This window comes from Malania oleifera, chromosome 10 (assembly GCF_029873635.1).
Source record: "Malania oleifera isolate guangnan ecotype guangnan chromosome 10, ASM2987363v1, whole genome shotgun sequence".
Lineage (NCBI taxonomy): Eukaryota > Viridiplantae > Streptophyta > Magnoliopsida > Santalales > Ximeniaceae > Malania > Malania oleifera.
Genome location: NC_080426.1, coordinates 38,261,960 through 38,288,059, shown reverse-complemented (window position 1 = coordinate 38,288,059; position 26,100 = coordinate 38,261,960). Strand labels below are relative to the sequence as shown.

Sequence of the window (26,100 nt, the reverse complement as noted above, 5' to 3'; positions counted from 1 at the left end):
TTTTGAACCATAAAGCATAGCTGACCTTATAGCCATCTTATTGAACTTTTCTTTTAATTTTAAGGGTATTCTATGATCACGTAACATGTCTGACACTCTTCTCCATTTTACCAAACTTGCTTTAATTTTACGTATTACATCCTCTTCTATTTTCCCTTCCGCTTGCATAACAGATCCAAGATATTGAAATCTATATGTGCTATTGATTTCTTAATTATCAAGTTTAATCTTCTCTTCACTACTCCTTACATTACTAAAATTATATTTCAAATTACATTTCATATATTTTGTCTTATTCCTACTTATTCGAAAACCTTTAGACTCTAAAGCGGTTCTCCAAAGTTCCAACTTGGTTTCTACTCCACTCCTACTTTCATCAATTAAGACAATATCATCTGCAAAAACATACACCAAGGGATCTCATTTTGGATATTCCTCGTGAGTTCATCAATCACTAAAGTAAAAAGATAAGGACTCAAAGTAGAACCTTGATGTACACCTATTTTGATTGGAAAATCTCTAGATTCCTATCCTACAATCCTAATGCTAGTCATAACTTGATCACACATATTCTTAATGACCTCAATATATCTAATAAATACCCCATTCTTTTCTAAGACCCATTGATGTAGGACAAGAAGCATAACCTTGGGAAGATCCATATTGGAGACTACTTAATAAGAATTGGATTGATAATTGTTGGGTTTAATTAGTAGTCTACTATGTGTTTAGTATTAATTAGAATAGGATTATGTGTAAGGGGGTTGTAATATTTGTGTAAAGTAGGGGTATATTTGTAATGTAATGTAGTTTTGGGGGTTTGTGTAATTTCATGTAAAGAGGCTTTCTTATAAATAGTTTGTGAAAGCCGTGTTGTAGGCAGTTGTTGATGAATTTGAATTGACTTGAACATGTGTTCCCCACCCCCCTCCCCCCCCCCCCGCCCCCGGTATTTCCTCTCTTCACCTTCCTCTCTTCTAATTTCTCCATGGCTGTTGAACCTTGATGCTACCCCTGCACCATTTGGTATCAGAGCCCAACCACAATGTCCATTCTCCTTCACTCTCCTCTTCTTCTTCCTTCTTTTCTTTTTCTTTCTTCTCTGTTTCTGATCTCCTGTTCTGTCCATAATCACCTGCTGCCCAGCAGCAGTCTACCCTCTTCTTCTTATCTGATTCTCTTCTCCTTCTCTTCTTCTTCTTCTCTTAATTCTCTCCCACAATTCTCTCAACTCTCTAATTTCTGAATTTTTGTTGCTGTCTCCTCTACTTGCTGCTGTCTCTGTCTAGCAATTCCTCCAATCTTCCATCTTCTTCTTCTTTTTTTCTTCTTATTCTTCATCTTCCAATCTCTCCATTAATCTCTCCTTCTTTGTTACTCTCTTATCTCATCATTTCTTTTCTGAAATTTCAGTCCCAAAAAACAAAAAAAGCAGCAGTTCTGCTGTTTCTGAACTTTTTCAGAAATTCCAGTCGTGTCCCATTTTTCAAAAAAAAAAAACCCCCAGATCTCTTCCTGCTACACCACCCATCCCATTGAAAACAGAACCCCCCGAAACCCTTCCCCTCCAATTTTCATTGCCGTTTGACCACCAAGGGACACCCCACGTGCAAGACAAAACTTCTCCAACCGTTGGCTCTTTGGAAGCCCTATCCTCCTGCGCTTTTCTCATCACACCACCAACACTATTGTATTCCCCATTTATTGATCTCCCTTCGTCCCAAAAATAATTTCCCAAAAAGTCGTTGCTGACGACTTGTGCCCCTTGTGCCAGCGACTGCGAGTTGGATTCTGCTAGATTCTCCTCCTGCTGCCAGAATTGCGAGAAATTGGTTCCCAGCTACGAGAAATTGGTGTTTTATCCATGATATTTTGATATGCAGCATGATATTTTGATCACTGACAACATAATGCAAGCAGGTGCGATAATTTGACATGAAACACTTGAAATTGAAGAATTATAGTACCATCTGCACTTTAGAGCATGGAGTTGTCACCGCCAGCAATAACAAATCAGTTTGCATCGCTGTATTTGTGAGTTTTCTTTGTGAATTTGTTTCATTTCAGTAGGACAATCAATATCAAGGTGAATTAAAGATAGTTTTTGAGAAATTGGGAGTAAGGCTTGTGGGAAATTGTGTCAAGGGCTGTTGGTGATATATATAGTGCAACATATATATGCATAAATCGAACAACATGGTGACAAATTATTGGACAAAGGAATGCCATTTATCATACCTTGGGCACAATTTCAAGCATTTCCACGCATTTCTCAAGTTTGGAGGAAATGTATGCAAATTCATCATTGATGAAAGATGTTCTATGAATGTGGTTTCTAGAAATGGAGTCATTCATATGCAACTTCATCTGGAACCTCATCCACTACCTTATGAGATATCTTGGATTGGCAACATTACCATACTTGTTTGTCAAAGATGTTTAGTTCCTATCCAAATGGGTGACTATTTTGATAATGTTTGGTGTGACATCATACCCATGAACATGGGCCATGTACTACTTTGTTCTTGTTGGTTGGATGATTTGGGTGCAACTCAAGGACATGGGAACACACGTCTTCCACTACAATGGGAAGAAAATAATTTTGAAGCCTGCTCTACGAACTATCCGGGACAAAGAATCTGAGGTTAGTGAGCATGTCAATGTTACTTAAATTGAAGACACTACAAGCAAGGCAATGGAAGTGTTTGAAGACCTCCAAAGTCCTTCAAACATTCTTATTGTAGAGTTTGTCATCCTTGATGAGTTCATTGATGCTAATTCTCAAGTCAAGTCTATGGTGCTGCCAATGGAACATGATTTCTTGCCTCATTCAAGCATTGGATTTTGAAAATTCCAAGTTAACTTATCCATTTTGATCCTCCAACATTTCAAAATTCGAGGCTGAATTTTTTCTAAATGATGCAGGGGTAGCATCAAGGTTTTGCAGCCATGGGGAAATGAGAAGAGAAGAAGGGGAAGAGAAGAGAGAGGAGATACTAGCAGTATAACTCACGTTCAATTCAATTCAAATTCATCAACAACTGCCGACAACATGACTTTCACACACTGTTTATAAGAAAGCCTCTTTACAAGAAATTAGACATAAACCCCTAAAATTACATTACAATACAAATATACCCCTGCCTTACACAAATGTTAAAAACAACCTCTAATACACATAATCCTATTCTAATTAATACTAAACACATAGTAAAGTATTAATTAAACCCAATAATTATCAATCCAATTCTTCTTAAGTAGTCTCCAATATGGATCTTCCTAAGGTTTTTCTTCTTGTCCTACATCACCCACTAAAGGACTTCCCTAGATACTCTATCATTTGCTTTCTCTTGGTTAATAAAAGCCATATACAAGTCCATTTTCTTTACCCTAAACTTTTCCATTTTTCTTAAAAGATAAATAGCTTCTGTTGTCGATCCCCATGCATAAAACCAAATTGATTCTTTGAAATCCTCGTTTCTAGTCTTATTCTTTGTTCAATCATGCTTTCTCAAAGTTTCATCGTATGACTCATAATTTTTGGTTTTATTGGTAAAATATTCTTCAAGCATTAGATATCTTGACAGCAATCACAATATCATCTGCATGCACAACACCTACTAGAAGCAATGTGCTGATAAAATATGGAGTGATCTATTGCATACCGCTGAAGACCACACTCAAGTACTGCTGCATTGAATCGACCAAACTATGCTTTGGGAGACTATTTTAGACCATAAAATGATTTCTTGAGTTGATACTCAAATCCCGACTCCCCAAGCAACAAACCTAGGTGATTGCTCCATAGACCAACTATTAGAGATCACGATGTAGGAAGGCTTTCTTCACGTCTGACTAATTAGAGGCTAGTGACAAATGGTGGCTAAGGAAATGAACATATGAATTGAGGTAATTTTGGCGACTAGGGAGAATGTGTCTGTATATTTCTTAGCAACAAGGCAGACCTTCGAATGAGCCATAGAACAATCAGGATTGACTTACAATATGCACCTAACAACAACCAACCACAAACTTATCAAGCGGAAGAGGTACTAGTTCCTAAGTATCATTATCCTATAACATGCGTGTCTTTAAAGCCATAGCAATCCTCCACCCAAAATGATATAAGTCTTCAGAAACAAATTTAGGAAGAGCAACAAAAGATAAGATTACTAACAAAATAGTATGAGGGTGACAAGAATCCATCGCAAATGAAGTTAGAGAGATGTTGTGTAATTGTGTGTTTACCTTTTTGGACAGCAATGGGAAGATCAAACATCTTAGGAATCTAAATTATCGAATAAGGAAACCAAAGGCATGGTAGAAGAAGCTCGTGTATGCTTGCAAATTAAGATGATAAAGGCGGAGAGAAGGGCTTAAACTAGATGAAGATGCATATGGATGGCTAGTCAAAGATAGTAAGCCAAAGTTTGAAGGCTAGGTAGAGGTAGGGACTCATTGAGGTCAGAAGGGCTCAAGGAATTAGAATAGTATGCTGTAGACTCAAATAAGGAAATATTGTCTGGGAAAAACAAAAGATATAGGGTAGGACTATGGCAACAATATCCCTTTTGAGTACATAAGCAGCTTAGAAAGTACATTTATGGCACAAGGATCCAACATGTCCACCCCTGGAGTTAATTGATGAGCAAAGGACACATGCCCAAACATATGAGGAGGGAAAGAGAATAAAGGAGCATTTGATAATAGAATGGAGAACATGATAACACAAGCTCAATGAAATGCATATGCAATGACACTTTAATGCTGCGTGTAGTATTGCCCCAATATTTAAAACAAACAGTGGGAGGGATAGCCCTATTTGTTTCTCTCTCCCCTTCACGATGCTATTTCTCTCCCCCTCTTGTGTGTTTCCTGCAGTGAAGATTGTTTTAGTTTATGACGAGCCGAGCAATTCAAATCAAAGGAAAATCCTTCGATCTGCGTCTGGACAAGCGTGAGGGGAGTTCATCTTTGCTAGTGATTGAGAAGAATGCTGTTCGTAATAGATGGGTTAGGTTATTGGAAGGGGCTGTTTTGTAGTTCGTCTAAGGGTTGTTGGTTTTTGGTCGGTTGGAAGGGGGTTTTTGGAAGGGTGTTACAAACTATTGGCTGTCTATTAAGTGGAAGAAAGTGGAAAAATTCTTGGACTTAGGGTTGGGTTGGAACTGAAGGAGATTTTTTGTGTTCATTCCTAGCGGAGCAAAAGATGAGGGATGGCAAAGCTTCGTGAGTGTCTTTTACGACCTGGCGAAGTAGTTACGAAAATATTTGAGTGAAATAGTTGCAGATGGCCAGCCACGTTTTAGATCGTGGAGGCAGGTCATGCTGGAAGGTAATATAGACGGAGTTGAGGGTCATGATCCTCAAGTTATCTAGAGATTGAGTTATGGTGGCTGATATGGAAAATAGGTGTTTTAGGTGTGGCGGCTGGGTTCAGATGAACAAGGCTGAGCTTGCAGTCGTTGTTATTCAGCTGGAACATACATAGCTTACCAGCCGCCAACCAGTCAGCAACTTCCTAAGGCTGCAGAAGCCAAAGCTGTTTGATCAGAGAAGAATGTCCATAAAGTCCAGATTTCTATGGTTTCGTAAGGAGCTTGGAAGCTAGCAGAGGCGGCTAGGGTTCTTGGGGAAGATGAGACAAAGAATACTGGGGCAGGAAGTTTTGTATTTGTCTTGGACGTAGGCCTGATGATTGAAAAAGGAGCAGTTTCTTTTTTAACTAAGTTGGGGCCAACTTATTGAGCAGGCCCATAGCCTTGGTAAAAACAAATTGGCCATCTTTTGGAAACAAAGGAGGTTTCTTCTGAGTTGGATCTTGGATGGGCCATCCTTTAAACAGGCCTATTTTTTGAATATGTGGATCAGACCCAGGGGCTGGTGAAAATGCAGAAGGAACTGTTCATTTCTCAAATAATGCCCAAGAGGTCCCTTCCAATGGGGTTTCTACAGGGATGTTTGCTGGGAAGTGATGGATTAAAAGAAGGATCTTCTCAGCTAGATCAGCAGCCACCAGTAGTTGGAGGCCAAAATGAGGAAGATCAGAAGTGTCTTTCATTTCAAACGCAGAATTCTCCCATTAATGGGTGTGGGCGGATAAGGGACACAACAGGTATGCTGTCTTCCAAGCAAATTCTAGGTACAAATACTACCGTGCAATGCTCAGTTTCTAAGCAGATTCTTGATGGCAAGAGTATCTGCCATCTTCATTAGAAAGAAGCAATAATACTGAAAGGGTTAAAGAGAAAGAGGTGATGAACGAAATTTTTGTGTATTAAACTATTCAAGAGTTTAGGTTAATGATTGGGTTTTGGAAAAAAAGGATGCTGCAGCAGAGGTTTGCAAAGGTGATGGTGTTTTGGGTGAGATATTTGATGCCTCAGACCTTAAGTCAAAGGGATCTAAGGGTCCCATGTTTTTACTCGTCGGAAGATTGTGCACATGGGTGCATATATGAAAAAATTGTCCGAAGAAGAAAGAAAACACTCTGGCGTAGTAGTGCCACAAATTTTAAAGAGGAATTCAGAAGGAGAGTTAGTAATTATGGAAGACATAGATGCTAAGAAAAAGACAAACAATTCTTATGATGGGGTTACCAAAGGAAAGGAGGTAATGAAATGGGGGGATTTATCAATTAATGAAAGTGATGGTCTTAATGAGTTTAATTGTGGTGGGGATTTACTATTGGATGAAATTAGGGAACAATATGGATATGTTTCTAAATCCAGTGATGTTTTAGGGACTTATCATATGTACACTCATCCCCTTTGGAACGATTGTAGGGGGCCTCTATATTTGAAAATGATGATTTGGCAATGAGTTGCAATGCAAGGACGGTATTTTACCAACACCGGTGGAGGAGATTTCAAGGAAGGGTTTTGAAATTTAAGAACTCATGGATGAATTGGAGTTAAAATTTTTGTGATCCTAAGGGGAATAAAGTGCGTTTTGATGGGTGTAAAAATAGAGCTAAAAAGGGTCAAAGGGAGTTAGCTAACTTGAAGAATTCGGTGAACTATGAAGGAAAATGATTGAAGAGGGGGTTCCTTGTTTAATTGTTAATTCATTTATTTGGGGTGGACTTTTTGTCGTCATTTGTTGTAATTTCTCTTTCTCTATGTAATATACCTTCTTTTATTTTCCCAAAAAAAGAAAAGAAAGAAGAGAGAATGGAATAGTGAATTTTGCCATTGAGGACAAAGGATGGCATTCTGTTGATAAGAGAGTAGTTAAGGGACACGACATCACTACAAAACACTTTAGGAACATTTGTATGCCAAAGTAGGGTACGAGTGACTTCAAGCATATGTCTATTTTTCCTCTTTGCAATTCCATTTTTGTTATGGAGTGTGGGCACAAGATGACCAATGAATCATACCACACTTAGTCATGTAGGTAGTAAATTGGATGCTGAAGTATTCTTAGCATTATCATTCTGAATCGGCAAATCAAATTGAGTCTTTATTTTAGAACAAAAGTAACAAAAGATCCATTATCAAAGAAAGACCCAAGTCATTCTTGAATAGTCATCTCTACAAAAGATGCAAAATATTGGAAACGAACTATGAGACAACCTGACTAGGATCCCAAAAATTAGAATGGATTGACATGAAGGGGCATGCTACCCGTTTATTGACTTGGGAAGCAAATGGAACATGACGATGCTTTCTCAACTGACAAGGCTCACTCTCAAGACTAGACACAACTCAAAGTAGGAACTTGTTTTTTTGACTTGTCTAGTGAAGGATGTCCAAGGCGACAATAGATTTGTAGTGGTGTAGCAACAATAGTGTAGGTGACAAGAGGTCTCCGTAGTATTGTGCACTTGGCCTTGTGCACTTTGTTAATCATATTATTCATTTGCAAATATTAAATATAAACAAAATGAGGAAAGACAGTTACTAAACAATTTAAGGATTTTATAATCTTGCGGAATATGCAATATTGAAGAAAGAGAGTTTGTCCCTATTCCATTAATAGTAATAGTGGACCCATCAACAAGGGTAAATTTGGTAAACTTTTTAGGGTGGAAAAGAAATTGGTTGTATACCTGTCGCATGGTTAGTTGTGGCTGAGTTATAATTTGTAACCCAAGGACTAGTGCAAGGGATGCTAGATGATAGGCGAGCTGTAGGGTTACCTATCTAAGCAGGAGATGCAATGGGAAGAGACGATTGTTTGGATGTTTGATACTGCAAGAACTTGGACTCTTCCTTTGACATAGATACAAAATGTTGCTCCATGCAGAGCTTGCAAGAGTTGAATCAATGGGGTTGCATTGGTGTGTGGTGGTCTACTGTGAAGATCCCAACATTGCTCAATAATTTGATCCCCTTATTTGCAATGAGTGCACTTGCAAGAGGGGCCTTACCACGTCTATCATTCCACAACGACCACTCAAACTACCTCAAGAATTTTTGTGACTACTTGGTGGAAAATCAAAATCATCGTGTGTAACAAAAGCAGTTTTTCTTGAGCTTGAGGTTGAAATACCAAAGGCAAGGGCTAAGGGATTTGTGCTAGAGGAAGCATGGAGAAAGTGAGGATAAACATTAGCAAAGGATGACCAAGGATTTGGGACCGGATTGCCTTGAACTTGGTTCTGAACGCATCAGGACTTGCAAGACTGTCATTTGCTCCCTTTTTGCTTTTGCATTTCATGGACATTGGCGGTTATTAGTTGCTTGATGTTACTCATGGATGCACTTCATCTTTTGAAGTACTTTGTAACACTTCTGTCTCCCTATTGTAAGAGCAAGTACTCTAGGAATAAATTGTACATACGTGTACTGTTACTGGAATTAAGATCTTGACATTATCCTAAATCTCCTTGCAATCCAGATGCATGCACATCCATTTGGGGTTCAATTGAGTTCCATGATAGATAGACAATCAATGCATGTTCTTGAATCCATACTTCTTTTCTCTTATTGTTCCTGGATTGAAACAAGTGCTTAAATTTACCTTAGTCTATCAAATAGATCTTAAACCACAGTATGTAATTCTTTCAATCCAACTTCTCAATTGTTATCTACGACAATGATGTAGGAAATATACTTCTTTAGATTCATGGACTCCAACACTGAAATGACCACGAACAAGTCACAAACTAGCATGACATTGCCGGACTCAAGAAACAAACACACAACCCTAATGGTACCAAACAACCATGAACAAAGTGTCACAATGAACAACCATAGAAGGTTGAATCTTTGAATGAGAGACATGACCTTGAACTTGATATTATGGAGTATGAATGTATTTGGTGGGTGGTGTTAGAGTTAGCAGCTGTCAGCTGGTGCAGAACCAGCTCCTTTGACAATGCAATTTAGGTGGCTTATAAATCAATAGTGTCCGACTATATATTGGTTATTTTGTAAAATCTGAAGGGATTCTTGTGATTTTGAGTCGGTAGTGACGTCCAGAAGTTTTCCACTAGCTGCTATATTTTTCGGAGACTCTTGGAGTTGTTTCTGGTTCTTGTTGGTGTGGATGCCCTACCTATAGTGGCAGGTTTGCATAGGATTTTGGTTTTTAGGGTTTGGTTTGGCAGCAGCTACGCATTTATAGTTTAGGTTGGATCTTGCTCTATGGGAAAACGTGTTTAATGACTTGTATTCTATACGTGTATAGTTAGCTATTTTAGGAAATTTTGTAACAGCCTGTATTCCTAAAATTAGGCTGATTTGGTTAGTTTCCTATTCTGTTAGAATATCCCATAAATCAAGGGATCTGATATAACCTAGTTAATTTTCCTTTTTTGGCTGCTAGGGTTGATGTATATAGCTAACGTTTTGTGTATTATTCAAATAATATGAAGAAAATTCTTCCATGAAGTGTTTCTCAGTTTGTGTCATGGTATTAGAGCCTAAAGCTCTTTTTTGTGATTAAAAACCTCTTCACACAAGCCTTCATTGCTGAGACCATACTGCTACTTCTTTGTACCCTATCTTGCCCTATTTTTAGTTCAAAAATAGAGTATTTTTGCACTTTTTCTGTTGAACGTTCATTGCTGAAATTTCTTACAGCAGTTTCCGTTCTTATTTCTACCTTTGCCAGCCTTCATTGTTGGTGGTTTCCATTTTGAGTGATCGGCCTTAATCGCCAAGAGATCATTGTTCATGATGAATGTCAGAGGTTGCAGAGACGACCGCTATAGCACAATCGGAGGAGATTGTTCAATCCCAACAACCCAGGTAATTGAAAAATATCCCGGCAGCATATAGGCTGAATGGAAAAAAACTACCTCAAATGGTCTAAAACTTGTTTGCACCGTGCTGAAGGGAAAGGGAAAGATCAGCCATCTCATGGGTACGGGGCTGAAACTAGGAGATCCTCGTTTTGAAGCATGGATGAAGAAGATTCCATGATTATGGCGTGGCTGTGGAATTCTATGATTCTTGAAATAGTGACACATGTATGTTCTGGGCTACTGCCAAGGATATTTGGGATGCGATTCAACAGACATACTCAAAAGCTAGAGATGCGGCTCAAGTATATGAGGTGAAGGTGAGGACGATTGCAGCAAAACAAGGGAGTAAATCAGTTACTGAATATGCCAACCAAATGAAATCTTTGTGGCAAGAACTTGATCATTATAGAGTGATAAAAACCAAGTGTCTTGAAGATGCCATTGTTCTAAAGGATTTAATCGAGCGAGATAGAGTCTATGATTTTCTTGTTGGACTTAATCTAGAATTTGATCAAGTGAGGATTCAAATTCTTGGCAAGCAGTTGGTTCCATGTTTTAATGAGGTGGTGGCACTGCTTTGAGGTGAGGAAAGCAAAAGAGGTCTGATGCTTGAACCGAAAAACACGGACAGCTCGGCTATGGTGGCTAGTGATGGCAATAATTCAGTCACAAATGTGGAAGGAGCACGAGTTTTTGAAAATGGGAGACCTGGTTAGCCAAAGGCCTAGAACCGTGATTACAAGGACAAATTGTGGTGCACTTATTGTAAGAAGGCACGCCATACTCATGAACGGTGTTGGAAACTTCATGGAAAACCTCCAAGCCGAGAGTGGGGACAGAAAGGAGAGTAGCCAAGGATTAATGGTCAGGCTCATGTTGCTGTGGTACAACAAAATGAAGCAGCATCACAGGAGTTAGGTGATCTCAACCAAGAAGAGGTTGAGAGGGTGAGATCTCTTATTGGCAATCTTGACAAACCTTCAATTACTTGCTCAGTGGCATATTCAGTTGAGTTTCCTACCTCTATTGGATTAAATGGCTCGGGTGAAACCTTTGCCAACTTCTGGGTCATGGATTCAGGAGCTACTGACCATATGACTCACTTACCGAATGGTTTTTTCACATATTTGCCATGCCCAAGTAGTAGGAAAATAGCCATAGTTGATGGTTCCTTGACCACTGTAGCAAGTGTAGGAGATGTCAAAATAGGCCCATCACTAATATTAAAAAATGTTCCCCATTTTCCTAGATTATCCACAAACCTTGTCTTTATTCAAAAACTCACCCAAGATTTACGTTGCAATGTGGTTTCTCGTCATAGTTATTGTGTATTTTAGGACAAGGATTCGGGGAGGATGATTGGACATGCTAGAGAACGGGACGGACTCTACTACCTCGAAGCACCGAGTCAGTTAAGTATTACAAAGGGCAAATTATCTCAATTTTTTGTTACTGAGCATTTTTCGTCCAATAAAGAGAGTTTGGCTTCACCATCCGCCGATTTGGACATCTGTCATTTAGAGTCATTAAAATTCTGTTTCCTTCTTTATTTAAAGGTTTAAATGTTGAGAATTTTCATTGTGAAGTGTGTGAACTTGCTAAACACAAACGTGTATCTTTTTCAATCAGTAATTAAGAAGTTCTATTCCTTTTTTATCTCATTCATAGTGATATTTGGGGCCCTTCTAATATTCCTAATGTTTTTGGGGCACGATGGTATGTGTCATTCATTGATGATTGTACTCGTGTTACTTGAATTTTCTTGCTCAAACATAAATCCGATTTCAGTATTGTTCTCCCAAATTTTTGTTCTATGGTTAGAAATCAATTTGGGGTCAATATGAAAAGGTTTAAATTGGATAATGCTAGGGCTTATTTCAATCAAGTCCTAATTCCATACTTTTAGAAGCAAGTGATAGTACACGAGTTATCTTGTGTCAATAACCCACAGAAAAATGGGATAGCCAAAAGGAAAAATGGTCACCTCCTTGAGTCAACCCGAGCTTTCATGTTCCAGAAAAATGTGCCTAAATCCGTTTGGGGGGAAGCAATTCTTACAACTGCTCATCTTATAAATTGTTTTCCTTCCAGAGTCTTGGGTAAAGTCCAATGGAAATGCTCTCAACATTCTAGCCTTACCAACACTACAAATAATCTTGTCCCTTGCCATTTGTTCATATTCATAGTCAAAGTAGGGGAAAGCTAGATCCGAGGGCATTAAAATGTGTCTTTGTGGGTTATTCTTAGACTCAGAAGGGGTATAAATGTTATTATCCTCCATCTAAGAAGTTCTATGTCTCAAGGGATGCTACTTTCCATGGACAAGTCCTATTTCACCACTCCTTATCTTCAGGGGGAGAGTTCAACAATGGAAGATAAGGATAGGGAGGATAGGGGATGTTTTACTTGATTTGCTGTCACTTCCAGTATCTAAACCAGTTTCTTGTTCCCTTGTGCAAAATCCTGTGTCTGAGCCTGTGCCAAATCCTGTGCCAAATCATATGTACCAACCTGTGCCTGAAATTCCCCAGAAAAAAAATTGATTCTGCTCTTGAGAATGTGAGATTTGGCAAAGTGTTTTCAAGGACGAAGGTGGCTGTCCCTGAATCTGTGCAAGTCCGAGACTCCAACTCGGATCTTGAGAATGAGGTAACAATTTCTAACCCTTCATTGCAAGCTGAAACCAAACCTTAGGTTAATGACCAAGATCTTCTCATTGCTGTTAGAAAAGGAACTAGAGAGTACACAAAACAACCTTTATATCCTCTCTCACATTTCTTGTCCTTCAGAAAATTTTCACCATCCCATAGATCCTTCCTTGTTAGCTTAAGCACCATTGTCATCCCTACCACTTTATCCGAGGCTTTATCCAATGAGAAATGGAAACAAGCTATGAATGTGGAGATGGAGGTGTTGGAAAAAAACAAAACCTGGGAGTTGGTGAAATTGCTGGCAGGAAAGAAACCCCTGGGGTGTAAATGGGTTTACACTGTGAAGTATAGAGCATATGGATCAATAGAGAGATACAAGGCAAGGTTAGTTGCCAAGGGTTATACTCAAACCTATGGAATTGACTACCTAGATACTTTTGCTCCAGTTGCAAAGATGAACACTGTTAGAATCTTGTTGCCTCTAGCAGCTAATTATGGTTGGGACTTGCAGCAGTTTGATGTCAAAAATGCATTTTTGCATGGAGAGCTAGAGGAAGAAATTTATATGGAAGTCCCGCCAGGTTATGGGAATAATTTGGCTGCTCATACTGTGTGCAAGCTGAAGAAAGCCTTGTACGGTCTTAAACAATAGCCACAGGCATGGTTTGGAAGGTTTGCAAGAGTTATGATGGCCATGGGATATATACAGAGCCTAGGGGATCATACATTGTTCATTAAACACTCACCTTCAGAGGGAGTCACATACGTCTTGGTATATGTCAATGATATAATAGTGACAGGGGATGATGATAAGGAGCGACATATTTTGAGTCAGTGTTTGGCTAAGGAGTTTGAGATCAAGGCATTAGGGAGGCTGAAATATTTTCTTGGGATTGAGGCGACTCGCTCTAGGCAGGGCATTTTAATATCTCAGCAGAAGTATGTTACGGATCTCCTCAAAGAAACCGGCAAGACGACGTGCAAACCAGCAAGTATTCCAATAGATCCTAACCTTAGACTTGGAAAGGCAGAGGAGGATGCTGCAGTAGATAGAGAAATGTACCAACGCTTGGTAGGAAGACTCATTTATCTGTCTCACACACGACCGGATATAGCTTATGCAGCAAGTGTGATTAGTCAATTTATGCATAGCCCGAAGGAAGTCCATCTGCAGGCAGCTCACTGAGTGTTATAATACCTTAAAGGGACACCAAGAAAAGGTATTCTGTTTAAAAGGAACGGAAGCTTAGTTCTCGAGGCATACACGGATGCTGATTATGTTGGGTCAATTGTTGATAGGAGGCTGACCTTTGGATATTGCACCTTTCTTTGCGGAAATCTTGTGCCGTGGAAGAGTAAGAAACAAAATGTGGTGGCTTGGTCTAGTGCGGAGGCAGAATTCCGAGCAATGGCTCAGGGTGTATGTGAACTACTTTGGTTGAAGATTATATTAGAAGACATGAAGATTAAGTGGGATGGTCCGATGAGACTCTATTGTGATAATAAGTGCGCAATCAGCATAGCTCATAATCCGGTACAGCATGATTGAACAAAGCACATTGAAATTGATAGACACTTCATCAAAGAAAAGTTGGAGAGTGGATTGATTTGTACAACTTCTGTGTCTACACATGGCCAACTTCTTGATGTACTTACCAAGGGGTTAAGTAGTTCAGTGTTTCTAAGTATTTTATCCAAGATGGGAATAGAAAATACCTATTTGCCAGCTTGAGGGGGAGTGTGGGAAAACGTGTTTAATGACTTGTATTCTATAAGTGCATAGTTAGCTATTTTAGGAAATTTTGTAGCAGCCTGTATTCCTAGAATTAGGCTGATTTGGTTAGCTTCCTATTTTATTAGAATATCCCATAAATCACGGGATCTGATATAACCTAGTTAATTTTCCTTTTCTGCTGCTAGGGTTGACATATATAGCTAACATTTTGTGTATTATTCGAATAATATGAAGAAAATTCTCAGTTTGTGTCATGCTCTAATAGAATGTTGAAATATTGGGTAAATTAGAAGACCTAATCACATTGATAGGTCTCTCTCTCTATTTATAACATTGTGGGTATATGACAATGATCATAATAAACTTGTAAACTCAAGCGCTAACCCACATTTATAACATGGCAATAACACAGCTCTAAATGACTAAAGCAATGTACAACGTTAAAGGAATAAAGCACTAAGCAAAATGGGCAAGATTGTGTCCCTTATATTTAAGAAATACCAAATATTTAATCTAAAAGATAAGACCACAGATATAGCAATTTGACTCTAGAAAATGTACAACAGTATCTCCTGAATTTGAATCCAAAATCATCTCATAAAATAAAAGGGCAGCCCATACGCAAAGCTCCTTTGTATCCGGGATCCGGGAAAAGAGTGGGGACCATGATGGGTCTATGGTACACAACCTTTGCATTTTCGCAAGAGGTTGTTTCCACACCTCGAACCTGTGACCTCTAGGTACAATTTTACTATTGCATTTTTGAATTCAATAATCATTACATGCTGAGAGCAAATCTTGTTATTGTTTTGTGGCACACAATTTCCATATTCAGATACGTAAAATCTAATTTCTAATGCTAAAAAACCATGTATGAATTAATTGTAGTGAGAATATCCCAAAATATCTATTTTAAATTATAAAGTTTGACTTTTTAAAATTCAAGTTTCATGTTTTGCCAGGTCATGAGTTGACTCCTGAGTCTACTTGTGCCCACCTGCCCTACTGTGAGTCTACTTATGCGAAGCATGATGTCAACTCATGGTATGCTAGAAACTGTTTTACTCAAATTGCAGACGTATTTCAATTCAAATGAGCAACAAGTACACATACATATCATTAATAGTGAGGCAAAGAATAATCAATTCATCAACTCAATATAATAATAAAGTCAACACAATTATCAACCAACACATAACATATGGGCTTTTGTATTAGACACAACACAAACACAACTGTTGTTTTCATCAAAGTCAATACCTAGGGTCAACAGGGATGTTAAAATTTGTGGATATTCACACCGCTTGAGCTATTATATACCCTTAATTCCTTAATGACATGCTTGTGCATGATAATCTTGAATCCATATCTACATTCTTTTGATCTAGCTTTTGCATCTACTATTATGTAGCCTTAATTAACCTGAGTTTAGTAACTGGAAAAAAGGGGGAAAAGTGTTAATCTGGATACAACGATATTTTCGTCAACTGCCTTAAATGTGGGCCAATATGTCATTTTGAGCTTCAGAATACTAGGCCAAGCCATGATGTCATGCCAATTTCAAGTTTTTGGGCACTGAAAATTAATGATTGGGTTTTTGGAAGAGAAGTATGAAATGGCATGGTTATATGGTTTTTGAATACCAAGATTCCTCATGTATAGAGTATTACACCCAGACCTAAAGTCACAAATGGACTAAGGCTGCATGTGTCATGTCCTTCCCAGAACATTTGGTATATGGAGTACTTGGATTGCCAACCAACTTATGTTAAATATGGTTTGGATTGATAGTTGCTTTTTGTGAAAAAAATGATGATGCTGTTGAATACAAGGGTGAACCCCTGATTTTTTTTTTTTCCCTTTTAAAATCCCGCCCTGGTTCATTTTCATTGTGCTTCTTGCTCAAACAAGAATATGGTAATTTTCATCATTGTCAATTTATAATAAAATCCAGGTAATTGCATCATAACCACACCAATTCTGAGAATTTTCATACATCTGTTAGTGAAACGGTAAATGCTTATGTACAGGTGGAATATTAGACAGGGTAGACAGCTATGTGTTCACAGGCGCGCTTGCTTATTCCTTCGTCAAAACCTTCTTGCCGCTTTATGGTGTTTGACTGCAAAAAGTGAAAAATATAAAGTGGGAGGTTTTCTTGTATTCTCCATTTGTCAGTGTAGGGGGAAATTCAAGCTTTATAATGACTAATGAACTTGGGCAGTAAAGCAGATGAAAGAAATTGTGGTTTGATCTCTTGGAGGGAATGGAGATGACATTTGCAGTTCTGACCTTGTCTGGGTAATCTCACCTCAATCCCAGTACAAGAGAGACCTTTTCTACATGGGATCAATTATGCTTGGGGCTGTCAGACTAGGGGGATTGCGTTGACATGGACTAGTGGATCTGTGCAATGGGTCATTTCCTATCCCTTCCCTTCCCTTCAAATTATAGATTTGTTGACAATGCCAAAATCTGCTTGTTTATTGTCAAGTATTCCTTTTTAGCAACAAGAATAAATTATTAAAGAGAAAACCGTCATTCCCCCCCCCTCTTCCCTATTTTATCAGTTCCTGTGGTTGGATCCTCAACTTAGCCAAGATGATTTGATGACTATAACGTTTTCATGGGTTTGAAATCCTAATTGAAATGGATTTTCCTTTTTAATGTATGGTCAGTACTTTGGAAAGTCTAAAATTGGATATTTTTCGACTCCTGTATGTGCCTGCAGCTAGTCTTCACAGCATTCATTGATTGAAACACTAATTATTGACTTGCTGGAAACTTCATAGTTGATGACTTGTGGATATTAAAGAGTTGGACATGAATTCCAATTTAAATCTGAGAACCAATGTTTTGTGATTATGGTAGTCATTTTTTAATTGATTTGCATGCGTTTATACTAAATTTATTGGGAGCAATAGAGCAAGATCTCTGGGGATCCAATCCATAAGCCACTGCCCATTAACAATTGATAGACCTTCTAATAGTATAATTTTTCTTTGCAAGGTCTTCAAGTTCAGGATTTTTGTAGTACACATTTGGTGTGGGATAGTGACATATTTTGATATATTTTTTGGCAAGTTTGTGTTATGTTGCTAAATAGAACTTGGAAAAGACAATTTTGTGCTAAGAGGTTGGAGATAGCAGTGTCATTTAAGAGCTTGTTCTGTTATCACAGCAGCCATCTCATGCTTATTCTTATTTTTTATAATTAACTAAGGGCACGTTTGGTATCGTTAATGTTTTATGTTTTTTATTTCAATTTTTTCACAGTAAATAAATAGATTATAAAAACGTGTTTGTTTATGTTGTCAGTTTTTTGTTTTTGTTGTCGATTTTCAGTTTGTTAAAAAATTAAAAATCAGATTTTAACAACTAAAAATTAGATTTTATGATTTTCAGTTATTTTAACAACCTGTGAAAATTTAATATTCAGAAATAATTTTTTTTAGATTAAATTATTTATTTTATACACTTTTAAATTGAAATCAAAATTAAATGAGCTTATCAATTTAAATATAATTAGGGGAAAATATATATAATTTTTTAAAAATAATAATAATAAAGTCAATTAAAAAAAATTCTTTTCATCCTATATATAGAGAGGCCATAGATTTGAAGTTGTATTAGATTTGAATAAAATGTAATACAAAATTATATTGAAATTTATTCAAATCCGCTCATCCAAGGTTTGAAATTCATGCTTTCAAATGCAGCATTATTATTTTTCAATTATCATGTTCAACAAAATTTTTATTGCAAAGTAAAATTTAAAAGTATAACAATTAAGTAAAATAATTATAATAAATTTTATTTTATTATAGTAATTTTTTAATGTGTATTATTTGTAATTTTATTATTTGAATCATATTTTTATAATATTATTTGATTTGAAGGTGAAAATAAGTTTTTTTTTTTTAATTAAGTTTTTAGTTTGTATTAGTTTTATAAATGTTAAATAAACAAGTTGCTGATTTATAATTTTAATTTCTATTTTTGATTTTTAATTTTTATTTCCCTAATTTATGACAATGATATGAAATAGCCATAAACATTCTCGTCATTTTTCTTGTCGAAAACAAATAAGGGATATGTTAGTGTAAAATGAAATGCAGGTCTTACTGCTATTATGATGTCATGGTTGGTTTGCGAATAGGAAAGGAGTGATAAAAATTTAAATAAAAAGTATCACGAAATGAAGTGATGAAAATGTTATTATTCAAGTATTAGATCAATTTACTGATGAGATAAAGATGAGGAATTGCAGAAATCCAATGGTCCAATTGTTGGCATGCAATCGCTCGTATTTGTGCATGCTCGTGTCAGAATTAAGGATGCTTTTAGGTTGATTCAACATAGTAGGGTGTTTTAATTTGATTCCGCTCTAAATTATTGAGATCAAAATTTGGATTAAACTAGAATTTATCACAAAATTTGGATTAAGGATGAGTTTTCATGAATCAATTTTAACATTTGATCAAGTTTTGAAACTTGATTTTACTCGTGTATAGAATTTAAACTTTCCTTTCTTTGTACTAGAGTTTCGACATAGCTTGAACATGCCAAAAATGATCATTGTGACGTTTTTGAACCTTATTATCAATTTTTTCAATGACTATGAAAAAGTAAAATGATGTGTTAGTGAACATTGAAGCATAAGAAAACAATCGAAACAACCACTATAAAAGCAACTATAGAAATTACATTTGGTGTTAGATTTTTTATATCCCGAATAAATTTTAAGCTTAAATATTTTTTTTTTTCTAAATTTTAACTTCATTTCATAATTGACATATATAAATTTTTTGAGGTTTATATGTCCTCGATCGATATCCCACATTCAGTGTGATGTTCTTGTTTGGTTTTATTTTTATTATGATTACTATAAAGTTGTGTGAAATATTACTCAAGAGAAGTATAAGAGAGAGCTTTATTGCAACCATGCTTGATTTTTATCACCCCTTGCATTTGCACCTCTTTTCTCAAGAGCTTTGATATTTCATCATGCTTCTTGGGATGACTATTCCATACATGCAGTGATAGGCATTTGGGTACTTTGTAGTTTGGGTTCAAATGACAAGAACCTATGCCTATCATAGATATTATAAACATAGTTAAAAATTTTTAATACTCGAGTGTAAACAATGTCCTTAAAAATATGGTTGAGTGGGCTAAGAACAAACACATGTGAGGAACTTGGAACAAATTAGTAAGGAAGATCATTCAAGATGGTGGCATGGTGCAGAGGAATTCTTCGCTGAAATTTTGAAGGAGATGAGAACTCAATGCTATGATAGAATCATTAGATATAGGTATATGACAACTAGTTTATATGAGTTATTCAACATTTTTTCTAAGGTAAATACTTGTTCCGAGAAGGCAAGAGAATTTGCACTCCTTATGCTCGATGAGTTCACCACCAACAAGCTGTTCCAATTGATTCAACATAGTCGACTGATTGCTCTTATGATATAACAGAACATCATGCCCCTACTCAATGGACTTCAATCCAATTATGCATGATGACTATTAGATAAGTACTAACACAACACTACCACATGCAAACCCAATTTGATTTGTAATAGAAGGTGTCCTAATGGCATATGATTTAATAAGATGGATTGGAGAGAGGGCAAGAACATGATCATGTGTTTCTTGCATGGGATGTCACAACTGCTCTCAACGTCCAAGAAGAAATTTTGTTCACACTAGACCATGCCCTTCACATTGATGTTTTATGTTCGATATTTATCCATGTAATTTCTATTACATTTGATTAATCAACCATATCCATCCATTCAATTGAGACTTTAGGAAATATTTGCGTGATGTAACCTAATAACCTTTGTACTTGGTCTTGGATCGATGGCTTGCCATTGCATTCGTGGATGTAGACTTTACGGATGAACCATGTAAATCTATGTGTTTTATTTATTTTATTATCTTTACTTCTATACTTTGTTAGATTAGATTGTGTTAATTCTTATGTACGTTAGATCGGAATCTACCATAAATAAAAAATGTTTTAAATTTGGCAACTACTAGGTTTTTTGTTGGTATTTCAATAATGTACGAAGTTACATTCATTGTCGGATTGAAATGTATATTAGATTATTCATGGAGCCATAGGATTTAAAGTTTTTTGATGTCTTCTAGTAGACTTCTACATGGTTGAAGATGCCTTTCATCTATAGTAATTTGATGGAGTGGGCAGTAAATGGAAAAGCATGTCTCAAAGGTCCCATTTGATTTGAAACATTGTTGAAAAAATGACCATTGTTGCAATATGTGTTTTGACACTTTTTACCTTTATATTGTTACTTCATTTACCCATATGAAGGAAAAACTATTTGTGTTCCTATTGTTATATACAAAAGGGAAAAAATTTGACTTCTAGGTGGAAGGAGAGTTAAATTCAATATTCATTTTAAAGTTAATAGGAGCATATAATGATACATACCAAAAATGGACATGTATAGAATACACAATTTAGTTACTTGTCAATGTTTTGATAAATCAAGAACAATATAGTTCATCTATTGTGTGACTAATTTAATTAAATTAGTGCTTTGTCAAATTAATGACAATTGTCCTCTGCCTTGGCTTTTTCTTTGATTTCCAAATCAACACTTATTCACTTATTCAACTCATAAGTGAGGGTAGATGTTTAACATCCAGCAAGAAAAATAAAAATTATGACGATATGGTACCAAGAGGATAGATGTACATCTTTCAACATGAAAAAGATAAATTACGACAATATGATACCATGGTTGACATTTTGTACATAGTACATAAATGATCACAGCTCTAAGACTCAAACCCACAATAATACTAGCTAAAACAGTACAACTTTTCAATTTTCCTCATATAGCATGTCTTAGAGTCAAAAATATGTTATGGAAGTTGCATAATTTTGTTAATCTCAAGATGCTCTATTTAGTTCTATTCATTATCCATAATGTACCTTGGAGCTAATGTTTAGAGTGAGATCACGTACATCTTAGCGACATTCTTTTTTTTTGATAAATCATTTGATCGACAACTTTATTCTATTTATGAAGCATGTTGCTTTGTGGCATAGTTGCACACAACATTTTGGGACGAGGGCTCTTAGCATGTTTAGCCCCTTCACTAGTTATGTCTATGCACTAATCCTTTAATGCCACTCCCTTAACAATACAAACCAATAGTGTGTTATGCTGTCTTCTCTATCATTTTGCATGAACTTATGTTGTCAAGGATCCAATGCCTATTAGATATTCTTACTTCTCTTTTCTTTTTGATAAAACATCAAATAATAGAGAAATTGTACGATATTGTTAGTATTCACTCAATCATTAACTATGCCATTTAAATAGGAATAATGGATAAGTTGAGGATTGAAAATATGGATGAGTGTTCACATTTGATTTTGTCCATGAATTGTTGTAAGGACAACCATGACATAAAATTCTAAGAAGCAACATGTGAGTGTCTCAATGATAACTTGTAACTCATGTATCCTTGTAGAACATGCCACATATTTGATTCCTTGAATCTATAAAAGTTTGTGGACATCTACACAAGTTGTTACATCACGTTTAGCAAAGTAACTCAAATCATTGTATCAAGATGCCTCCATTTGCAATAACATGCTAATCCTTTGTAGTAAAGTAATGATAAGTAGGATTAATGACGGTTCACAAATTTTTTTTTCATGATGGTTTTTGTGTGATCACCATCATTATAGACTCATATCAGATAGCAATGTTTCACATATATAGGGAACTACGTACAATCTTAAGGGTGAATTTTACAATAGATTGAACCTTAGTGAATATTGATCCTTGGAGGGAATTTGAATGGATGCCAAGAGGGATATTTGCATAGAAGAATGTGATATGTATTGTTGGGGATGTGGCTCATATTCTGAGTGGAACGCATGTACCAGGGAAAGCACTGTGAAGCGAGGGACCAAGAGAGAGATGTAGGGTGCAGCCATGGAGGGCAAACAGTTGATGGTTAGGGGTTTAATTGTCGATGGTTTCAAGCATTAGCTGCGAGGTATTTCTTTCTGCTTCAAACTGTTGACGATTTCAGTCGGCGCAAGTAACGAATTTTCAAATCTGAGATCAGCAGATTGGGCTAATCAGAGGGATTTTCTCCGAGGGGATTGCTACAAAAGTGTTTTAAATCAACTATAGGTCTTCTGTATGCATTAGATTGTTATATAATGATTATTATGTAACCCTAGAAGATATTAAGCTTCAAGTAAGCTTCAAAGCTTGTAAGCTTCATCATTGATAGTGAAAATAGTTACTGCTACCGTGGACGTAGGTAAATTGCCAAACCACGTAAATTCTTGTGTTTTGATTGTTGTTTTCATTGATTCTCATTGTTGAGTGATTTCTAGGTTTGTATAGTTCATCATCGAGTGCTTGCTTGCTTGTTCCATTGATTGTTTCAAGGAGAGTTTGTGTGAGATCTTTCGTTGCGCACACTCGGAGCTGACAATTGGTTTCTGAGGGCTGATTGTTGAGAACAACAATCGGTATTAGACCCGGGTGATTGTTGGTGTGTTTGCACAACAATTGGTATCAGAGCTATTGGTTCTCAATGGATGGGATTTCTTTTGCAAGGTTTGAGGTTGGTAAGTTCGATGGAATGGGAAACTTCGGGTTGTGGCAGAGGAGGGTGAAGGACTTAATGGTGCCGTAAAAGATGGTGAAGGGTCTATGCAGAAAGAAGCTGGAAAGCATAGATGACGCAATTTGAAAGGAGCTAGAAGCAAAGACTGTCCACTATTAGGTTATGTTTGGCCAATGACATGTTGTATCACGTCATGGATGATGACTCGTAGGTAGCGGTTTGGCTGAAACTGAAGCGCCGATACATGTCCAAGTCATTGACGAACAAGTTATATCTTAAGCAAAAGCTTTATTGGCTTAAGATGATGGAGGACAAAGTGCTGATGCTATTGAATTCCCTACCTACGTCGCCTACATACGAGAATCTGGTTACGACACTGACTTGAGGGAAAGAAACCCTGGAGTTGGAGGACATTACGAGTGCATTGCTGGGGTTTTATCAAAGGAAGAAGGCCAGCGATGAGGGTTCACATGGTGAAGGGCTCGTGGGGAAGGGTAATTAGGATTGTGAGAGAGGCAAGTCTTGGAGTGTATCGAGTGGTAATAAAACTTAGTCGAGGAGGAGGAAGGACATTCACTATTTTAAGTACGGGAAACTAGGACACATAAAATCAGAATTTTCAGAGTGGGAGAATGGGAAGGAAAAAGCTCAAGAGGGTTCATCGAAATTTGCAAATGTAGTTGAAGAAAGGGACTCAGGGAGCAGTGATTGTGAGATGCTTTCTGTTGCATCAGGTCCAAAATGCCTTATGGGTTCTTGGATCCTATACTCGGGATGTTCTTATCACATGACATTCAACAAGGCCTGGTTCACCACTTACAGATTGGTGAGTCTTGGTTTAGTTTTGATGGGAAACAGTGCGGTCTTCAAATTTGTTAGAATGGGGGATATCAGGATCAAGATGTATAATGATGTGGTAAGGATGTTGTGTGGAGTAAGGTATGTACCCGATTTACAGAAGAATGTGATATCATTGGGTTTTTTGGATTATAACGGGTATAGTTACAAGGCTGAAGGCGGGATGATGATGGTGTGTGATGGCGTATTGATTGTGATGAAGGGATAGAGGATAATAGGGAATCTCTATAAACTGCTCGGTAACACAGTTATAGGAGGAGTTGTAGTTAAGAGTTTTGAGTCAGGTAATACCGTTTTGTGTAACATAACCACATAGAAAACAGTGGGTATTCTTAACTACATTGTTATGGATGTTTGGGGATCGGTGAGGGTAGCATCACGAGATAGAAATGGGTATTTTATGAGGTTATCATGAAAGGTTTGCGGGTACCTCATGTGGCATAAGTTGGAAATGCTGAGGTGAAGTACCAGACGAGGAGAGAGCTCCTCAAGTGATATATTGGTTCTGAGTACGATGGTGTTCAAAGAGTTTTGTAAGCAGAGCATAGTGCATGTAGGGCTTGCAAGGGACTTCTTGGTGAAGTCAACGAGTATGACATGTTTCTTGGTTAATCGATTGCCAAAGGTATCACTAGATGGGAGAGTTGTAGGAGAGGCTTAGACTGATTATGCGATAGATTTTGGAGGTCCATCTATGCACATTTCTAGTGAGGTGGGATCTAGGCTTGGTGTGATGTCTAGACGGTGAATCTTTCTGGTATATAAGAAAGATGGGTTCAAGTTGGGTGATCCAATAGCAAACAGGGTGGCGATTGGTGGAGACATGGTTTTAAGTGTTAAAACCATGGGACATCGTACTCAGGTAGATGAAGAGATACAAGTGCCAGAAAGCTGCAGTAGCACCAATGAACATGTTGTGTAGGTGGTGTTGGAGACTCTGGGTAGGAGTGCAGGGAGTTCTAACTCAAGAGACTTGCAGTATCATAGGATAAACTGGAGTAGAAAGGAAATTGCGATGTAGGTGGAGTTATGGACTTCAGGCAGAGATGGCATTGGTCATGATGCAAGGAGTTTAAAATTGGGAGACCAACAGGATCACAATGGGCTCAGAGGCATTATTAGGCCACTGCCTAGGTGTGATATGATGCCTTATGCATCCATTACTACTAGGAAGGATCCTACAGTCTTTCAGGAGGTAGTGCACGACCAGGAGAAGGGTAGCTGGATAGGTGCCATGGTGGAGGAGATGGAGGTACTATATAAGAATTAGACAGGGGGGTTGGTGGTGCTCCCAGAGGGGGAGAGGGAGATAGACTACAAGTGGGCAAGTATTCTGTTGTTTTATGTGACTAACATGCCGATTTCTAGGAAGGTTTCGACTGAGGTAAATCAATTAGGGACTTTGTTGAGAAAGGAAGTTGACATGAAGGTGTTGGGTGTTGCAAAGAGTGTTCTTGGGTTGGAGATTCACAAGAGTAAAGTTATAGGGAGATTAGGATTATCTCGGGGTGACTTTGTAGTCATAGCTACGGGGAGATTGGTGTTATCTCAGGACGAATGTATGGACAAAACTACATGGAGATTGTGGTTATCTTAGGGTGGTTTTGGGGATTAGGTGTTAGAGATGTTTAGCATGGTTAATGCTAAACTCGTCACTGGTACACCATTGGCGAATCTAAGTAAAAAGTCTACCACTCATTACTCAAGGACGAACGATAATGTTCGATGTAGACACCCCAATTTTAATCAGGCTTTTATGAGAAGACCCGCCATAATAAAATTGACTTTAAATCTTGAGAAGACCCAATCGTCAATAAGTGAGTCCTGACTTACCTCAAAAGGGAACCCTTTCTTCAAAACGAATTCCTCAAGTCCTGAGCCTCCAAATTGAGTCCTTTCATTTCAAGTTCAGGCACTGGTTATTTTCAATGGGGTCCCTTAATTTCAAAATTAACTTCTTCTAGTTTCTATTTTTTTTTTAGTCTAGGAATGGTAAATCTAGTCCTACATTTTCAAAAATTGAGTCT

At 37.3% G+C, this 26,100-nt stretch overlaps 1 protein-coding gene across 1 annotated transcript in view; it reads left to right on the top strand.

Moving 5' to 3' along the window:
• Window positions 1-17,297, top strand: part of LOC131166098 (phosphatidate cytidylyltransferase 4, chloroplastic-like) — a 60,287-nt gene extending 42,990 nt beyond the window's left edge. The window contains exon 7 of the mRNA XM_058124379.1: window positions 16,612-17,297. Coding sequence (XP_057980362.1) covers window positions 16,612-16,703 — 92 coding nt within the window. The 3' untranslated portion in view covers window positions 16,704-17,297. The remainder of the gene's footprint in view (window positions 1-16,611) is intronic.
• Window positions 17,298-26,100: the final 8,803 nt, after the last annotated feature.